This window comes from Papio anubis, chromosome 2, assembly GCF_008728515.1.
Source record: "Papio anubis isolate 15944 chromosome 2, Panubis1.0, whole genome shotgun sequence".
Taxonomy (NCBI): domain Eukaryota; kingdom Metazoa; phylum Chordata; class Mammalia; order Primates; family Cercopithecidae; genus Papio; species Papio anubis.
The window spans coordinates 75,307,291-75,327,779 of NC_044977.1; the positions used below are offsets into that span (position 1 = coordinate 75,307,291).

At 38.6% G+C, this 20,489-nt stretch overlaps 1 protein-coding gene across 9 annotated transcripts in view; it reads right to left on the minus strand.

Moving 5' to 3' along the window:
* The window catches only part of LOC108584546, a 323,594-nt gene that overhangs the window by 30,909 nt on the left and 272,196 nt on the right, over positions 1-20,489 (minus strand). For 4 of the 9 annotated variants that reach the window (XR_004181939.1, XR_004181938.1, XR_002519890.2 and 1 more), the window contains 3 exons: positions 17,404-17,715; positions 15,355-15,562; positions 251-1,431 (listed from right to left, as the gene is read on the minus strand). Coding sequence is in view for 1 of the 9 variants with exons in the window: in XM_031662787.1 (XP_031518647.1) it covers positions 17,635-17,715 (81 nt within the window). In the remaining 8 variants the exon portion in view is untranslated. Of the gene's footprint in view, positions 1-250; positions 1,432-1,543; positions 4,216-15,354; positions 15,563-16,101; positions 17,716-20,489 lie in introns of those variants that run through there. The other 5 variants (XR_002519895.2, XR_002519906.2, XR_004181940.1 and 2 more) reach the window with 5 other exon arrangements.

A 20,489-nucleotide genomic window follows, 5' to 3' on the forward strand; every position in this document is an offset into this window, starting at 1 on the left:
TCACCTGTAGCAGGTAATGGAAGGCTTGTTATTTTGTCAAAGGGATCACATTTTTCAAAGTTGTATGCTTAGACTACGAATAACTGTGGTTGCGAAATTTTAAAAATATAGCCTATCAGAGATTTAAACAAGTAATGGGTTAACTAGGCAGTCGACAGCATTGGTTCAGTCGCTCCACAATATCACCAGGTCCCTTCCATCCTGTCTACTCTAAATTCAGCTGTTGGTTTTTCATAGTGATGTGTTTTACCTCATTATCTCAAGATGGGCACTGTAGCTCCAAATAACATCAAGGCAGGAAGTGGGCAACAGAGTGGTATTGAAAAAGATCTTTTCCTGTAGAGGCATTCTCCTTTTTATTAACAAAGATAAAAGCTTTTTCCATCCCAGAAGACTTCCTTCCCATCTCATTGGGCAGAACTGAGTCACGCAGTGATGCTTACCTGCAAAGGAGGATGGGAAAGAAGCAAGTGTCCAGCTTTGTCCAGCTTTTTTCCAGTCTCTTTTGTGCAGAGTGGACAAGGAAGATACATATGGCTAAGTTATTTAACCAGTAGTTTCTGCCACAATGTGAAAGAATGTGATATATCTGAAGCATCTTTAACCATGTAGTTACAAGTTCTGTGATCACAAAAACATTTAATTGGTCAGTTTATTGGAGTTAATAAGGTAGAAGTAGGTCACATGTTGGAGGCTGGGAAATTCTTGCATTATTGCTCAGGAGTTTTGAAGACTCTCACCAGGGACATCATAGGCTGAATATTGGGGGCTTAGCTCTTCCTGCTAGAGTTGTAAAAGGGCAAAACATTTTTTCATAACTTAGGGCTGAACAACATCTTCCAAAATTAGCTTCTAGGACTTTCCTTCAGACTGGGCAGCAATTTCAGCTAAACTCTATGCATTTTAAAGCTTTGTATTAATTATAGCTTAGGTACTATGGATAGCACTGACTGTATTTGTGAAGCCCAGTGCAAAATAAAAACATGGGACCTCTTGTTTAAAAATTATTAAGTATTTAAAGATAGCAAAAACAAAGTACTAAACCAAACGTGGGATGCTGTGCAACTGTAGAGATTGCACATCCATGGAGCTGGGGTGGCAGAGGGCGGCTAGTTCATAGGTGAAGCCTTGACTTGCAGGAGTGACAAATTCCAGTGCTTGGTTACAAGTGTGGGGTCTGCTCCTGAAATGTATGGCATGGTGGTTAATAGTTGATGCTTTCAAACAGGCCCACTCTGTATTCTAATTCTAATTCTGCTACTTAATTGTGCAATGATTTTAGAGACTTGTTTAGTCTTTCAACAATTTTATTTCCTGGCTGGGTACAATGGCTCATACCTGTAATTCCAGCACTGTGGAGGCCAGGGCAGGGGGAATCACTTGAGGCCAGGAGTTTCAGACCAGCCTAGGCAACATAGTGAGATCGCAGGTCTACAAAAAATAATTAAAAATTAGCTGGGTGTGGTGGCACACACCTGTAGTTCTTAGCTACTCAGGAGGCTGAGGTGGGAGGATCACTTGAACCCAGGAGTTTGAGGCTGCAGTGAGCTATGATTATGCCACTTCTCTCCAGCCTGGGTGACAGACCAAGACCCTGTCTCTTAAAAAATATTCCATTTCCTCTGTTTTAAAATGATGACACTAATATCTCCATCGTATATTATTAAGAAGAGTAAATTAAATGGTAGACACTTTGTTTTTTATCATAGCACACCCCTAGTAGATACTATACTGCACCCTCAAGGAGGGGTTGCTGTGACCTTGAATTTTGCTGATTCAAAAACTCGTTTTACCATGTTAGACAGGGACAGATTCTCATACACTAAATTCACAAGAGAGTAATTTATGAATTGAAATATTCATTTATTCGTATGTAAGGAGTTGTCTTGACTTTGGAAATATTGTTTAGATTAGTAGGTTGCTGTCTGAATACAGAATCATTATTTTCCTCAGATGCATGTGTCCTGAGGTTTCCAAGGCCAAATAAGATGAAAGCCTTTGGATTTAGTCGAGGTGCTTTTTCTTTTTGCAGGACTTGTCAGAGCCTTAGGCATGTTTATGGTTATTGGAATTCCCAAGAGGATTTCCAGACTTACCTAAGACTGTGTTATAGGATCAATGTGGTGATTAAATTTAATTAGCATTTAATATAAACAGGATAGCGTTTTGCATATGGACACATGCATGTGTAAAGTACCATTAGCCTACCCAGTAGGTAAATGTAGACAACATTTGCAGCATCCTTAGCAAGAATCTAACTGCAAAGGTAGTTATTCAGACATTTTGAATATCACCATTATAATCGAGACCATAGATTTTGTTAATTTGCACAAGGAAAATTAGAAATGCTTTTTTATTGTTCAAATGGATGATGGCTAATTATCTTGTAGGCTAGAATAATTGCAGAGCACCCCCTGCCCCCCATTTTTACAAACAAAGTGTGTAAATCAGAAAAGCCTAATCTCTTTATTCAAAGTCCTGCATTCCCACTTCATGGAAGGCTTTATCACTTGACATAGTCCAGCCACCAGAGTCATGGTCTCTGTCTTAGGCAAGTGAACATTTTCTGCAGGGGTTTATGCAAGATCCCAAAGACAATGTGGGACTTCCCTGAGCTTACAAGAATGTATATGCATTACTGTTTTATTGTGCTTAATGGCTGTTAAATATATGTGCATGAGCTAGAATTTTGATCCGAGACATGCTTGCATTATGACTTCTTATCTGGCAGGAGGATTGAGATGTGGAGGGTACATCTGAAGGCTGAAAATGTTTATGAAAACAACCCAACCGTTTTTACACAAGCAAATGGGCTTACGGAATTCACCATGGAATGCTTTCTTTGTGTTACAACCCATGGAGCTAGTGTTCTCAGGAACACACTTTGGGAAAGTGTGGCGGTAACACACAAGCAGGGAGTTAATGTCTTAGGAGCTATTTTCTTCAGTCTAGAGTAGACTGGAACAGTTGATCTAGTTCTTTGCTGTTTGGGTTTTCTTTTTCTTTCTAATCTGTGATGTAATGTATAAGGAAAGTCTTAGGCATCAAAGTGAAATCTCATCTGATTTTTGCACGTAAGAAGCTACTTTTATTGAAAGGAGTAAACTTGAGGAAGTTTGGAGAAACAAAGACGCAGTCGCTCTACCTGTGCACTGATAATATATCTGTATGAAAAATGAAGCACTTAAACACTTAGACATCAGCTAGGTGTTGCTATGTGTTTAAATGCTTCTTATAGAGTGACGTTTAGATAACTGCCTAAAAATTTCACTTTCAAAGGTATGATGCTATAAGACTCATCCTAAGATAGAAAGTCCTTTGTGGTTAAAAAAAAAAAAAAAAAAAAAATCACTGCTTTTCTGTGGCTAGCACACATTGAGTAATCAAATGGAGAACTGCATGGAATAAATACAGTAGTTGACTTCTGCTAAAAACATTTTGAAAAGAGGAAGTGGGGGCCTTTCTGCTCTTTGACATACAAAGCACATTGCTTTCTAATGGATTCCACAGCAAAAGCAAAATCCAAACAAAGCAGCATCTTTTTTCTCTAACCTACATGCAATGTAAGTGAGATTCCAAGTATGCAAATGGTGGGAGGAAAGAAATGCATTTTCACCACCCCAATTATTGCATATGGTTGAGAATATGAATAGTAATTGCCCCTGAATTGGAGGATTAACATGCACTACTTTTTTTCTTCTTTTTAAATATTCAAGTCAGTCTGATTTTTATTTACTATTTCTTTGATTCTTTTTCTGTAAAAAGTTATGTGGCCTTTGGAGTAAAATATAAGCTCCCTCTATCCAGGCCAGTTGTCTCTTTCTATATGTCAGTAAGACTGTCTCATGTCTGTCATAAGCTCAGTTTTTAAAGTAAGCTATGTTTCATTTATTCTTTTAGTCCAAGTATGAGTAAAATTGGTGCCATTTTACAGCAATTTCTGCAAAGTGGGCATTCCAGACCCCCAGTTTTGAATTCTGAGGCTACAGACCTGGACACCCAGCCCTCCCCCAACACCATCCTTTTGACTGAGCCCTTACGATGAGTTAGTGTGTAAGTCTAACTCCCCCACTTCACCGTTAGACAGATACCTTGTCTTATTTGTCTTTGTGTCTCCCTCCACTCCTCCCCAGGACCTGAGCCAGTGTTCCATCCCAAGTAGACACTAGATGTTTGTTGACTACTTCAGTACTTCTGGAGGGACTGTTTAGGGCACTGTTGAAAGAGTAGGGAAAATCACTTTGGAGCCACATGTGAGAAAGGAGGCTTGATTCTACAGGCTGGAATGAAGTAAAGTGGGAGGATAACGGATGTTTGAAGAACAGTGGGGAGAGGACACTAGGGAAAAAAATGCAGAGGACAATTCTGTGGTCAGTCTTTGGAGTTCAATTTATCAAGACTGTCTGTCAACCTTAAGGCATCAACAGTGATACCATCTCAAAAATCTTAGATTGCACTGTCTACTACAGTTGTCAGTAGCCACAATGTGGCAATTTAAATTAATTAAAATTAAACAAAATAAAAAATTCATTTTCTGAGTCATACTAGCTGCATCCCAAGTGCTCATAGCCATGTGTGTCTAGTGACTGCTGTATAGGATAGCACAGATGTAGAACATTTCCATCATCTCAGAAAGCTCTGCTGAACAACACTGCTCTCAGGGATGATAACATCTCCATTTTGTTTCACCCCTTGTTTATTTATTCTACAAATAGTAACTGAGTACCTACCTTGTTCCTGTTACTGTACTGAGAAGCGGCTGAAATGCTTAAAACCATAGACCCTAGAGCAACCTGGGTTAACAGCTCACTCACTGTGTGACGTTGGGATGGGTCACCCATCCTCCCAGTGCTCTAGTTTAATCAGCTGTTAAATGAAGATAATAAAATTATCTACCTCATAGGGCTGTTGTGAAGATTAAATTAGTGTGGTTTTTTGCATGCATATGCACATGTGTGTATATATAAATGTATATACATGTGTATATGTGTATATATTTGTGTAAATAAGTGTATGCATATACATATATATTCATATGTATTTTAGAACATCTCTGGCACGTACTTAGTGCTTGGTAAGTGGGAGCTCTTATTATTTGTGTTTATTTCAGGGTTCTTAACAAAACAACTATGAGGTTCTTGCTGTCCTGGAGTTTGCCATCTAGTAGGAGCAGCAGAGAATAAATCTTTAAACAAATTAATAATTACAAACCATGTCAAGAATTACAAAGGAAATGAATGGGCTGAAACAACAGAGAATAACAGAGGAGGCCACCTAGAAAGCATCTTAGAGGAGGTGACATTTAAGCTAAAACAAGAAGAGAAGAGGAGGAATACCAGCCATGCAAAGGGAGGAGGACAGTGTTCCAGGCAAAGAAAAGCAGGCCAGCAAAGAGGACCATGTGACTATAATACAGAGGTCAAGGGAGGGGCTTCAGATGAGATTGGAAGGAGAGGTAAAGAGCAGCCATTTGCTACAGGGCTGAAGCCAGGGTTAAAGCATACGTGCAGGGGAAATACACATACAGTGATCACTCGGGGTTGTGTGAGGCACAGATTGGAGGGGCAGTGAGAGTGAAAGCAGAGAGCCCATTAGAAGTCTATTTTAATAGATCAAGTGAAGGGGAATGATTCAGAGTCAGTAGTCATGGAACTGGAGAGAAATGAGCAGTTTCTAGACCTGTTTGAGAGACCCAATGACACTTTCTAATGGATTACATGTGGTTGACAAGAGGGAGGCATTGAGGCTGATGCTCAGGTTTCTGAGTTGGTTAACCGGGTAGATGGTGGTTTCAGTTACTGAGATAAAGAGGGCCTGAAGAGAACATTTTTGAGGAAGAAAAACCAAAACTACTTGATGACAAGTAGTCTTCTAGATATGGAAGTCTGGTGTCCAGGTGAAAGGCTAGGCTAGAGACAGGCACATGGGCATCATGAGCTCATAGATGACGTTTAAAAGATAGGACAGAAGACCAACTTCTGGCATGATGGAAGGGGGAGACCTGCAGACTTTCTCCCCAGTTAAGTAACCATTTAATTAAAGAAAATTATAGTTTTAAAAAATCATTTAAAGCTTCTGGAAATTGTCCTAGGGTCATACAATAATTGGAGATATATTCACTCAAGTATATTTACTAAATCTCAATAAGAATAGTGATTGTCTGTGACATTTGAGACATGACACTTCTCTGCCAGGTCCATCTTATGGAATCATCTGGGAAGGAGTGGACTGCTAACGTTTTCCATCCTCCCCCACAAGTTCCACATTGCAGAAGCTCTATTCAGAGAGGACTGGTGCTCCTTCCACCTAGCCCCTACTTTCAGGACAGAAGTTATAGACCAGACGTTGCAGGCCAAGAATTTTGCACTCTAATCATTCTTGATCAACTTGCTGGTAGCACAAGAGTCCCATATTAGGAGGATCAAGCTAGAAAAACCACAGACCGCTGCCATTTCCTAATGTCTGCTCATAGAGTAGGTTTGTCACTCTAGCAGTAGGCTTCTCTTCCCACCCTGAGCTCTTGAGCAGTGGCATAGAGTTTTAGCCCAGGGGGAAAAGCAGGTTACTGTAGTTCTGCCTGAGGGCACTGACTTCATTTGGAGCACAGCATGGAGAATTTCATGTCTAGAGTGTTGTCAAAAACAGGGAAATCTTGGTAGAGAGCAATTAAGAGGGTGCTCATAGCTCCATAATACAAGCACAACAACAGAGCAATTAGAAGTTTAATAGACTAATTCATGGGAAGAAACAACCAGGAAGAGTCCTCCTGGGAGCAGTCAGCCTTGGGGGTTGGAAAGGCTGTACATAAGTGATTGGTTGTACCTACTTGGCAGCGTCAGAATAGGAAATGAGGCAAATCTGAAAAATTTCCCATGCTGCACACAGATCCATCACCAAAAAAAAAAAAAAAACCCAAGCAAAACAAAAACGCAAGCCGGCACTGGCACTATGGCTTAAAGATAACCTCCGACTCAACACTGGCTGAATAGTAACCTACTCTAACCCAGAAGCAACTCCTAAGAGCTATGTTTAAAAATAAAACCATATGTATCCCTAACAATCTGGAAGATTGTGTGTATGCCCAAAGTTGCACCCTCCTAGGAGTGAATGGAGGGGGGAAAACAAAGCAACTAGTTCCTGGGTAGACAGGAAGCAAAAGTGTAAACTTCTTCACCTGTCAGAGCAACCTCCAAGTTACTTATACATCCAGGGGTAAAGGGCAAAAATTTAATTGCCAAGGGGGTAACTTTTGATCAATAAGTGGCTTACATGACAATTCATGAATGATCCTAAATCACTCAGCAAAAAGTTTTTTAAAAAGTAAATAATATGAGGAAGGACATCAGAGGCTGCACATTAGAGGGAAAAATACTTCATAGGATTAGTTAACTAAGTCGTTAAACAAATAAATCAATGACATGGAAAATAGCAGCAATATAAACCCCTTAGGTGCAGAGGGGTGGGGGATGGACAGGAGCTGGAAGCAATATCCAGAGTTGCTACAATGTATTATCTAATATGTCCAGTTTTCAACAAAAAATGTATAAGACATTTAATGAAGGAGAAAAGTGTGACTCATGTTAAAAGAAAAAAAGCAGTCAAAAGTAACTGTTTTAAAGAAACTTAGATGTTGGAATTAGCAGACAAAAACTTCAAAGCAGCCACTATAAATATGTTCACAGAACTATAGGAGAACATGTTTAAAGAATTAAAGGAAGGTATGAGGACAATGTCTTACCCAATAAAGAATATCAATAAAGAGACAGAACTTATTTTTTTTTTTAAAAAGACCAAAATAAAATTCTGGAGTTAAGTATAACAAAATTTTAAAAAACACTACATGGGCTCAGAAGTAGATTTTAGCTGGCAGAAGAAAGAATCAGCAAATTGAACATAATACAGATTACCCAATATAAAAAATAATACTAATAATAAAATGAGCATGATATCAGAGAAATGTGGGACACAATTAAACACATCAACATACAAGTAATAGAAGTACCAGAAGAAAAGCAGAGAGGATAGAAAAACCCAAAAAAATAATGACTGAAAACTTCCCACATTTGATGAAAAAAAAAAACTTATCCAAGAAACTCAACAAATTCCAATTTTAATAAATACAAATGGACCACACTCAGACATATAATACTAAAATATGTGAAACTCAAAGAGAAAGAGAATGTCTTGAAAGTAATAAAAGGCAAATCACTCATCACAAACAAAAAAAAAACTCCAATGGGATAGATGGCTGACTTATAGGCCAGACGTTGCAGATCAAGAATTTTGCACTCCAATCATTCTTGATCAGTTTGCTGGTAGGACAAGAGTCCCATATTAGGAGGGTCAAGCTAGAAAAACCGCAGAGCACTACCATTTCCTAATGTCTGCTCATAGAGTAGGTTTGTCACTCTAGCAGTAGGCTTCTCTTCCCACCCTGAGCTCTTGGGCAGTGGCATAGAGTTTTAGCCCGGGGGAGAAAGCAGGTTACTGTAGCTCTGCCTGAGGGCACTGACTTCATTTGGAGCACAGCACGGAGAATTTCATGTCTAGAGTGTTGTCAAAAACAGGGAAATCTTGGTAGAGAGCAATTAAGAGGCCAGAAGGCAATAAAATGATATATTTAAAATGCTGAAGGGAAAAAAACCTGTCAACCAAGAATCAGCCAAATTATATTTTAAAATGAAAGACAAAATACACACTTTCCTACACAAACAAAATCTGAGGGAATTTGTTGTTAGAAGACCTGCCTTACAAGAAATGCTACAAGAATTTTCGTAGGCTGAAAACCAAGTGACATCAGTCAATAATTTGAATCCACACAAAAAACCAAGGAACCAGCAGTAAAGGTGTAAAAGACAATGTAGAGGGGTGTCATTGTGTAGGTGGCAAAGTAGGAAGCTCCAAAAATCAGTCCCTCCACTGAGGGGAAAAAAAAAAAAACCACCTATTGAGAAAGAGTTAATTGTCAGAATTAACTATTTTTAAAATCTAGAGCCAGGTTAAACACTTGCACTGTCCAGGGGAGTGCTTGAAGAAGTAATATATTTTGGTAAAGTTTAGCATTTGATGGAGCAGCTACCATCTCTTGTTCCCTGGGGCAACTGGTATCCGTGTGGATGACAGTTCGTGTTCCTGGTGCGGCTTCTATTTCCAGGTTGGAGATAAGAACTATGTGCAATTTTCCAGGTTGGAGATAAGAACTATGTTGCAATTTTTTTAAGGGTCATATGTTTTGATCTGCCTGGTGGATCACTGAGGGACTAATGCAGGATTTAGCCATTGTTTCAGCTCCCTTGGACTGAAATGGCCTTCCAGGCAACATCTGTCAGGGGGAATTTAAAAGAACAAAACACCTTATTTACTCTTTCTTTATTGAGTTAAAATATCCAAGAAAGTGTCTGCCAGGCCATTGGTTGACTGCTGAGATAACAGAATAGAGACATCAGTGCCACACCTGACAAGGGATATAGTCTTTGCAACACAGTTTAGGAAAGTCACTAAACAAACATGACTACACTTCTCAACAAACAGCATCAGCAATTTCTGGAAAAGGAAGATAATCTGACTCCAAGAGTTACCCCATCACGATGTTCAAAATGTCCAGTTTTCAACCAAAAAGAACAAAGCATACAAGGAATCAGAAATGCATGGCTCACAGAGAAGAAAAAATGAGAGGAAACATCCATGAGGAAACCCAAACATTGAACATACCAGAAAAAGACTGTAAATTAGCTGCATTAATATTTTCAAAGAGCTGAAAGAATCCGGGGATAAAGAACTAACAGATATCAGGAGAATAAAATCTGAGCAAGTAGTGGTATACATACTTAATACAGAAAAATCACTTGTGTTTCTATATGCTGGAAATGAACAATTTAAAAAGGAAACAAAATCCTTTTGACAATAGTGTGCAAAACTATAAAATACTCAGGAATACATTTATCCAAGGAGATGAAAGACTTATATACATAAAACTACAAAACATTGCTGAAAAAAAATTAAAGAAGACCTGATTAAATGGAAAGATGTTCCATGTTAATGGATTGGAAGATTCAATGTTGTTAAGATACCAATATTTTCCAAAGTCACCTACAGATTCAATGCATCCCTATCAGAATTCCAGTGGTCTTCTTGGAGGAATGGAAATGCCAATCCTCAATTTCATATGGAAATGTGAGGAGCCCCAAGTAGAAAAAACAGTATTTTAAAAGTTGAAGAACTCACATGTACTGATTTCAAAACTTACTACAGAGCTACAGTAATCAAAACACTATCGTATCAGCAGGACAACAAACGTATGGGCCAATGGAAAAAAACTAAGTGTTCAGAAATAAACCCAAACATCTATGGTCAATTGATTTTCAACAAAGGTACCAAGACCATCCAACGGGGTAAGAATAGTCTCTTCAACAAATGGTGCTAGGACAACTGAATACATGTAAAAGAATGAAATTGGGCCCCATCTCACTATATATGAAAATTAACAATGGATCAACAAACTAATTATAAGAACTAAGAATATAAAGCTACTAGAGTTGTAAAGCTTAGGGACACATCTTCATGAACTCATTTGGCAGCAGCGGATTCTCAGATTTGACATCAATAGCATGATGGACAAAGAAAATATAGAAAAATGTGACTTCAGAAAAATTAGAAACTTTGGGGCACCAAAGGACATTACCAACAAAGTGAAAAGACAATCTACAAAGTGGAAGAATATGTTTGCAAATCATACACCTGATAAGGGTCTATTTAGTAATTAGAATACATAAAGAACCCTTACAACTCAAAAACAAAAAGACAATCCAATTCAAAAATGAGCCAAGGGCTGGGTGCAGTGGCTCACACTGTAGTCTTAGCAATTTGGGAGGCCGAGGTGGGAGGATCACTTGAGCCTGGGAGTTAGAGACCAGTCTGGGCAACATAATGAGACCCCATCTCTACAAAATAAAAAATAGAAACATTAGCCAAGCATGGTGGCTTGTGCTTGTAGTCCCAGCAACTCTGGAGGCTGAGGTGGGAGGTTTGCTTAAGCCCAGAATATTGAGCCTGCACAGCAGTAATCCATGGTCATGTCACAGAACTCCAGCCTGGGTGACACAGTGAGACCCGATCTCAGAAGAAAAAATAATGGGCAAAGGACTTGAATAAATATTTCTCTAAAGAAGATATACCAATAAACAAACACACATGAGAAGATATTAAACCTCATTGGTCATTAAACAAATGTAAATAAAAACCACAATGAGAATACCACTTTATATCCACTAGGTTGGCTATAAAAGAGAAACAGAAAATAATGTTGGTAGGATGTGGAGAATTAGGAACCCTTGTATATTGCTGGTCAAAATGTAAAATGGTCCAGCTACTAGGGAAAAGAGTTTGGTGGTTTCTTAAAAAGCCAAACATAGAATTACCATATGACCCACAAATCTATTGCTAGGTATACATCCAAAAAATGAAAATACTGATCTGCACAGAAACTTGTACACAAATGTTTACAACAGCAGTATTCATTATGGCCAAAAGATATTATAGAAATGTAAACAATGCAAATGTCCAATAGGTAAATGCATAAACAAATTATGGTACATGCATACAATGAGTATACATTCAGCCATAAAAAGGAAAGAAGTACTGCCATGTGCTAAAGCACAAATGAACCATGCCAATATTATGCTAATGAAATAAACCAGACAAAGGTCATATATTATATATTCCTTTTATATGAAAAATCCAGAATAGATAAATCTATAGAGACAGCAGTTTAGTGATCACTAGGGGATGGGAGAAGATGAGTATGGGAAGTGATTACTTAATGAGTACAAACCATAATGATGAAAATTTTTAAAAATATATTTTAATTTTTTTGTACAGATGGGGTCTCACTAAGTTTCTCAGGCTGCTCTCGAACTCGTGAGCTCAGGCAATCCTCCCACCTTGGCTTCCAAAGTGCTGGAATTACAGGGGTATGCCACTGCACCCAGCCCCAGCCAAAATAGTGTTTTTGTTTTTGTTTGTTTTTGAGACAGAGTCTTGCTTTGTCACCCAGGCTGGAGTGCAGTGGCACTCTCTTGGCTCACTGCAACCTCCGTCTCCCAGGTTCAAGCGGTTTTCCTGCCTCAGCCTCCCAAGTAGCTGGGATTACAGGTGCATGCCACCACGTCTGGCTAACATTTCTATTTCGTGGTTTTGTAGAGACGGGCTTTCCCCATGTGGGCCCAAAAAAGTTTTAAAACTAAAGAAGACGGTGGATGCATAATATTGTGAATGCACTAAATGATATTGAATTCTACACTTTGATATGTTTAACTTTATGTTATATGAACTTCACCTCACGCATACAAAAAAAAAATAATTAAAAAGTCAATGTAGGCTGGGTGTGGTGTCTCACACTTGTAATCCTAGCACTTTGGGAGGCCTAGGCAGGCAGATCACTTGAGGTCAGGAGTTCAAGAGCAGCCTGGCCCACATGGTGAAACCCCATCTCTACTAAAAATGAAAAAATAAAAAATTAGCCGAGTATGGTGGCTGATGACTGTAATCCCAGTTACTCAGGAGGCTGAAGAAGGAGAATCACTTGAACCCAGCAGGTTGAGGTTGCAATGAGCTGAGATCATGCCACTGTACTCCAGCCTGGGTGACAGAGACCCTGTCTCAAAAAAAAAAAAAAAAAGAATAGTAAATAACTGCACATTCCTTCTCCCTTTTTCTCTTAACTGATTTCAGAAGAAATGTGTTTATAGAAAACAATGTGCATATAACTGTACTGTTGAACTTACAGTATATAAAAATGCAATACATCTGAAAACAACAACACAAAGGACGTAGGTGTAAGCAAAGCAGCTTTGGGAAATAACACCAGCTGATGACTTGAGTCCATAGGAAGAAATGAAGTGAATTACAAATGGTTAAGATCTACATAATAAACTCGATAAATATGTACTTGATCTCCTCCTTCTACGTTCTGTAAAATACATAAGATTATATAAAGTAATAATTATTATAATGCTCCATTGGGTTTATAGCATATAGATTGAATATATTGAACAATAATATTATAAAATGGAGAGAAAATAGAGCTATATAATAGGAGTAAAGTTTCTATGTTTCACTGGAATTAAGTCAGTATAAATATGAAGTAGATTTCGATAAGATGTATATTATAAGCCCAAGAGCAAACACTAAGAAAATAATTCTTTATGAAAAATTATTAAATAAATTAAAATGTTGTACTAGAAAATATTGATCAATCATAAAGGAAAGCATTAAAGGAGAAACGGAAACAAAAAAGAATTGAGGCATAGAAAGCCAAAAGCAAAGTGGCAGAGGTAAATCTAGCCTTAACAATAATGCCATTAAACATAAATAATTACAAAATCCATTTGAAAGTTGGAGATAATTGGATTGAATTAAAAAAACAAAACAAGGTCCAACTCTATGCTGTCTACAGAAAACACACTTGAGATTCAAAGATACAAATAGGATGCAAGCAAAAGGATGGAAAAAGATATCATGCAAACAGCAACCATAAGCAAGATGGAGTAGCTATATTAATATCAGACAAGAAACGTTAAAACAAGAACCAAGAAAGAGTGAGATCACCCACAGAGAAAGCAGTGCTAGAGAAGAGCAGAAGGTTTGGGGTGGAACTCTGGGAATTCTCAAATTTAAAGGTAGGATGGAGAGGTAGGATCTTGAAAAGGAGACCCCCAAACTACATTTTCCCAGGCTATGATGTAAGCACATAGGTTAGAATCCTTCAGTGTTAGCCCTAAGAATGTAGCAGTTGAACCACTCTGCTCACACATTTACCCACCTTTTTTTTTTTTTTTGAGACGGAGTTTCGCTCTGTCGCCCAGGCTGGAGTGCAGTGGCGCGATCTCAGCTCACTGAAAACTCTACCTCTGCGGTTCACGCCATTCTCCTGCCTCCGCCTCCTGAGTAGTTGGGACTACCGGCCCCCCCACCAAGCCTGGCTAATTTTTTGTATTTTTAGTAGAGACGAGGTTTCACTGTGTTAGCCAGGATGGTGCCGATCTCCTGACCTCGTGATCCTCCCACCTCAGCCTCCCAAAGTGCTGGGATTACAGGCATGAGCCACCGCGCATGGATTACCCACTCTTATTTGACTAAAGAGTCAATGAAAGATGTGAACAACGACTTCTCAAAGCCAGAGAAATGTAGTAACAGAGCTGAAACTAGAAACTACGATTTCTTCTCCTACATCACACACGCTCATACATGGCAATGATACAGATGCACTGTCTTACGTTTCCTTCTCTCATAGTCACCAAATCTGCATCACTGTTTTGGGAGACTCCCAAACGTTAGACATGTAGAGGTACAGCCTGCCTAGGACCCTGGTAGAAAGGTTCAAATCAATTGAATTAGCTAGGTTGACCATACATTAGGTGTGTCATTGTGGATGACTGGTTAAATTTCCTGAATCTTAGTTTCCGTTTCTGTGACGTGGAAAGACCCACACTGTGAGGGAGGTATGACTATGAAGAATGAATGAAGAGCACAGGATCCCTTAGAGTTCAGCCTACATTTCAGGAGCCAAAAAGATTTGAAAACCAGTCACTCTCTCCAACCCTTTAAGGCTCCACAGTGACAACTTATTTCCATAAATACAAAGAAATAATTTGGAAGATTCCAGTGAAAATACTGTGCTGTGTTTCAGATGCCAAAGACGAGCGGCCACGAAATTCCCGCTGTTTCTGACAGCTAACCATAATGCAGGATTTATTAATACCTACTATAGAATGAATGCACAACTAATCTTGCCATGAAAATGCCAGAAAAAGTGATTTTTGGCATTTAAGTGTGTTATAACCTAAATGGCTAAAGACATTTAATAAATGCCCTTGTGTGTTTTATGTTTGGGTAAACCATCTATACAGTCAGGGTGTCTCATCCTCAGAAGCAATGAGAGTTCCAATAGAGATAAGCCCAGCTTTTATCCTTCATAACTCATTTGCCCCTTGCTGTTCGCTATGATAAGAATTCTACCCCAGTGCAATTGTAGATTCTACTGCAGCAGAATCAGATTGGTTTGTTAACAACAACAAAAACCAAAACAATAATTGTTTTTAGAATAACAAATCAATAGCGTCATAAACACAAATTAAGCCAGCTCTCCTGAGAACATGAGCAATGATATGGGAAGAGATTAGACAGTTTGGGAATCATAGGACCCCCATAGAGTATACCATAGAGTCTGATGCAACCTGGAAATGCAGAATGACTGCAACTTGGGCCAATTTTCAGCTTAAGGAGTTTTCATTGGTAACATCCTATTGCCAGATACCATAGAAGATTGAGCTAAACATTGTGTTACTTGCAACCTACCATATGTTGTGCCGTTGGCCTGGGTTCCAGAGTTAAACCATATATTTTAGTCTGTTCCAATTCTAGGCAAATTGGGAGCAATCACAGTCAGAAGGATTCTGCTGCTCACTGGAAGACAGATTTGGGTGATGCCAAGTACTTTTTAAATAGTATCACTGCCAGTAGAAGGAAGAAAATTGCAGATAGAGTAGAAGTTTCTGCTTTCCTGCTGAAAAAAACAGAACATTAAGATACGAACAAGTCTAGAATAGTTGGATGCTAAATAGAGTGATCTTGACTCATTATTTGATACTACTGTCTATAGGACTTTACAAGTGAAGTAAATTGGAGTTCTGAATGAACTTTCTTGGAAGAAATTGTCTCCTCTTGGTTTTAGATGCCTGATGGGGGAGTAAGGAGCATCATTTATTTAGAAGAAACTGGGAGGGAGGAGAAAGAATAGAAAGCAAAGGTAATCATAATGCATTTCACTGCTATTATTCATAAAATTGCTCTTTTAGGTGGTGGGTTTTTTGTTTTTGTTTATTTATTTATTTTTTGAGATGGAGTCTCACTCTGTCACCCAGGCTGTAGTGCAGTGGTACGATCTTGGCTCACTGAAACCTCCGCCCCCCAGGGTTCAAGCAATTCTCTGCCTCAGCCTCCTGAGAAGCTGGGATCACAGGCACCCACCATCATGCCTGACTAATTTTTGTATTTTTAGTAAAGACAGGGTTTCACCATCTTGGCCAGACTGGTCTTGAACTCCTGACCTCGTGATCCACCAGCCTTGGCCTCCCAAAGTACTGGGATTATAGGCGTGAGCCACCATGCCTGGCCTTTAGGTAGGTTTTTTAATGGCATTAATCAACGCTTCAATTAAATAACAGGTACTATTTAAAAAGGGAAAATGAATTTGACATAGGAAAATTTTTTTCTCTTCCTAGCAAGAATAGATGCTCTATTCTTGCCTGTATATGAGTTTTTTCTTTCTTGTAAGTTGATATTTGCAATTTATGGCTATTTTATTAAAATACGTTAAAAATATAATGTCCATTCTTTTTTCTGAACAGTAGGAATCAGCTTAGCACAATGCATTCCTTTTTGGTATAAATAAGGGGAAAAGTTGAATTTATGAAAATCAATCTAAAAACACAATTTGTTTTGATTACAGCTGAATCTTTTCATGAGTTTTCCTTATTACAATGTAAGTCCTTTATCCTTTAAATCTCTATTTGTTAATGCATGAAGCCAAAAATCATTAAGAGTACTGCTTCATTGTAAATTACTGGGACTAGCTTTCTATGCTGGAGTTTTATACTGACAATAGCTTCTAGGATTATAACATTTTCTTTAACTGTTCATGTTAACTGGCCAGCATTACATCATTGTTGACAAGTCTCCAAATCAGAGTGACTGCTGACTGTGTCCATTCAACAAAAATATCATTGCATATTGTTTTGAAGAATAGCCTTAAGAGCAGAAGTGTATCTCTCATCTTTCCAAATGCTTTCCCCATCATTAAGTAGTTATTCTTTCTAATAACCTCATAACAGAGTCCACTGTTAAGATGCCCACTTAAAGAAAGGAAGAAGAAAGAGGAAACATTCTACAGAAAGAACTGTGTCAGAGGTTGCATGTTGCCAGTGTCGTGTTCTGATGGGAACAGCTGCCTTTCAATGCTTTGCCTCGTCAATTAAGTTCCAGAATGGCTGATCAGATCAATAATAGTTCTTAAATTGCTGAGGAATCTGAGGCTGGGTTGACAGTTAAGAACAACATCCTCTCCTCCTCATTTCAGTCAAATCAATCAGCCACAGGCCTCCTACAAGGTAACAAAATTGGCAGGGCTGTGGGGTCTGATATTCCAATTGTCCTTCCAGGGAGGAAAATCATCCCTGGAGTCTCAGAGTCACAGACTCTTATAGTTTAAAAGAAATATCCAGTGGTTCTTAACTGTATCTTGGATCATGGACTGCTGTGAATCCAACACAAGCCATGTATGGCATCTCTTTCCCCAAAAATACACATAACATCTTCCTGTAATTAAAGCTCATTCATGAAACTCACCTTTGCTTTTTCAGGTGATGAAATACAGACTCAAAAAGGTGAAGTTACATGCCCAAGTTCACATAACTTCCAACCAGGGCCCCTATCAAATTCTCTATTGATACCTCTTGAGAGGTCTGAGGTAATCAGATCATCTTCCTCTGTCCTAGGAAACAGTACTGTGGTTTTATATAGTTCAGCTTCATTCATGCATTTAGCAATATGTGTTGAGTCCTAGAGTCAGGCACTGTGCTAGTTCATTCTTATCTTCCATAGCGCTGGTCCCACAAACCAAAGAAGAAGCAAAATGGCAGTCTTACATGTCGATTTTACCTGTTGAAAAAGTTACAGAGAATGCTGTTTTGCTGATTCTTTTTGTCAGATGAGGAAAATAGACCTCTAAAACAGATCTAACTTGCCTTAGAATCCTTAATGTTCCTCTGGTACTTTTAGAATCAAACCAAATTATTTGCCTGCTGTCGAAGACCTATTCATACATGTAAAATTTTATGTTTTGTCTCATCTTTCCAGATTCCTGTACTGAAAACCACTTTGCTTAAGGCACACATTCTACTCTGTACCAAATCATTAAAAAAAAAAAAAAAAAAAAATCAGTACTATTCTTCATTCAAGTGATTCCCACCCAGAAATTACTATAACTCTATCCCTCCTTCAAGGCCTGAGTCCGATCACCATTTCTCTCTGAATCCTATCCTGATCACCTGACTTACAATCTCCACCTCCCCTTTTCCTCATAATTCCTATAGCTCATATGACTATGTCCACTTGGAGGCTAATGGTTGAGAGTCCTGTTTTATTTCTTCATGCATATATGACTTAGCACCACTAAGAATGTCTATTGTTCATTATATACCCAACTTCCCTTGATAGACTGGTTCAAATGAAGTCTAGTAAAAAATGGCCTCCCTTCAAAGGAGTCCCAAATTATTTCTATTTTTAGTAATTGATGATTAACGGAAAACCCAGTCTATCCACATGTTGAAATCCTGGAGTCTGCCTTGAATGTGGATCCCTTGGCCAAGAATACGCTTTTCATTTTTATTTTCTTTCAGAGCCCAGAAAACCTTGGAAAGCTGCCTTAAGGGGTGATGGAATGAAAAACCAGACCAAACCAAGCAGACATGGGTTCTCCTCTAAATGAACATTCCATGAGCCCAACACAGAGCATCTTCCATTTCACTGCTCAGTCCCCAAATGCCTCCTAGTTATATTTAAGTACTTCAAAGTTTTCCAAACACCCTTTTGGAAATCACGGTCCCAAATACAAAATAATGTTCAATCAGATGTAAATCATTTCACAGCAGGGCAGGAGAGGCATGGAAAGTGGTCATCTGCACTTGGACTAATCAGCAAGTCTAGTCCCTTGATGAGGATTTTCATTTTCTCATTTGTCATTCTAGCCACTGAATTCTCAAGTGGCCAATTTGTTCCCTATTGGTAATCAGCTAGTTATTTTTCTTCTCATTTCTCTCTCTGGGACTGTCGCTCTGTTTGGAGCAATTCATCACCCATTTGGGACTAATCCTTCTGTGGAGGGAAGTAGGGGAGGGAAGTAGGGGAGGGAAGCTATTATCCTGGAGAAGATAAAGTAGAAGACTATTTCCCCATTTATATTTGGTTGTTAAACAATGATTTCCCCAATGAGGTAAGTAAAATAATGACATAACTGCCTAAGAGTGAAACAATGAAAGCTTTAGGGGTAGATGCCTTATGCAATGGAAATTATCCCCGGCTGTGAAGTTTGTTACTCCAAAATGACTTGTTCTTAGATTGTCTTTACAACCCCCAAGGGAGCATCATCTTACATTCATTGCTTAAGTTTGGAGGAAGCTGCATCTATGAAAATTATAAATGCAGAAAGGAGAGTTTTAAATATGTATAATGCATTGGTGGAAGCAATTTCACCCCATCAAATAGGAAAAAAGGTAGCCTTTGAAGGTTGTTTTGTCTGCAACAAGGAAGTTTGAATGTTCTTCATTTGTTCTCGCCAAGTCTTCTCGATTACAGCATCTCACTTTGGTTTGCTTTTTGTTCTCTCTTCCTCACTCCAGCAGTTGCTGTCTCTCTCTGTCTCCGATAAAATCATTTCCAAACGTGTTTTCAGCGATTCCATTTTTCTGAGTTCACGTCAGGTGCCATGGAAAGGTTGACCCCACCACTCATTGCAAACGAGTCTCTGGTGTCGGCGCATTTTCTAATTAGTGGGTGTCTAAGTTGATCTCTCAGATTTCCTTCGGTCCTTCTGAAGAACCTAATTTCAAACCCTCAAGGCTGACTGTGTTCACCGGAGCCAAAGGTTCACATTTCCGAAGTCCACGTTCAGCCTTAAGAAAGATGTTAGTGTGACACAAATTGGCATTTTCTTGGCATGTTTTTTTTGCTCACAGCAAACTCTTTATTCCTTGGAAGGAAGCTGAGAGTTGAAAACCCCTTCTAGCTATTTCCTTAGAGACACACTGAATTCGGGCAGCAACATGATCTGAATCTTGAAATGTTTATCTTCCTCCACCGTTTTTCATTTCTTGAATCCTTTCTTGTGTCCTTTATTCTTCATATAAACATCCACATATGTAACTTCACTTTTAGGTGTGTCTAGCTATGAGGAAAATCAAAGGAGACAGAGAAAGCACGTTTACACGCCCCATATCGAGTGTTCTTGCTTTTCATCTGCCAATTCCCTCCACGCATGACTGTTTTCACAATGGGTGATATCACCCAACAGCTGTCTTGGACTGGAAACTAAAATGCTTGTAGAATTTCAGTTTTTTGTCTTACCTACTTACATTTGTCCCTTTTCCAAAAATACTAAAAAAATAAAAATAAAAGAATAGTTGCCTTCAGTGGGAGATTATTCCTATAACTTAAAATAAATTGTTTCATAACTTACTCTCCTAAGGTTTTGTTGTAATTGCCCCTAATTCTAAATTTGCTTTCCAGAATCATTAACTGTGATTATATGGACATGAGCTTTTATATTTGGTATTTGATAAAACAAGAAAATTGATTTTGTAAAAATCTGTTTTCCATCTGCAATTTGTGGGCAGGAAATGGGTGGAAAGAAGTAATGCGTTACCTGCCTGATGTTC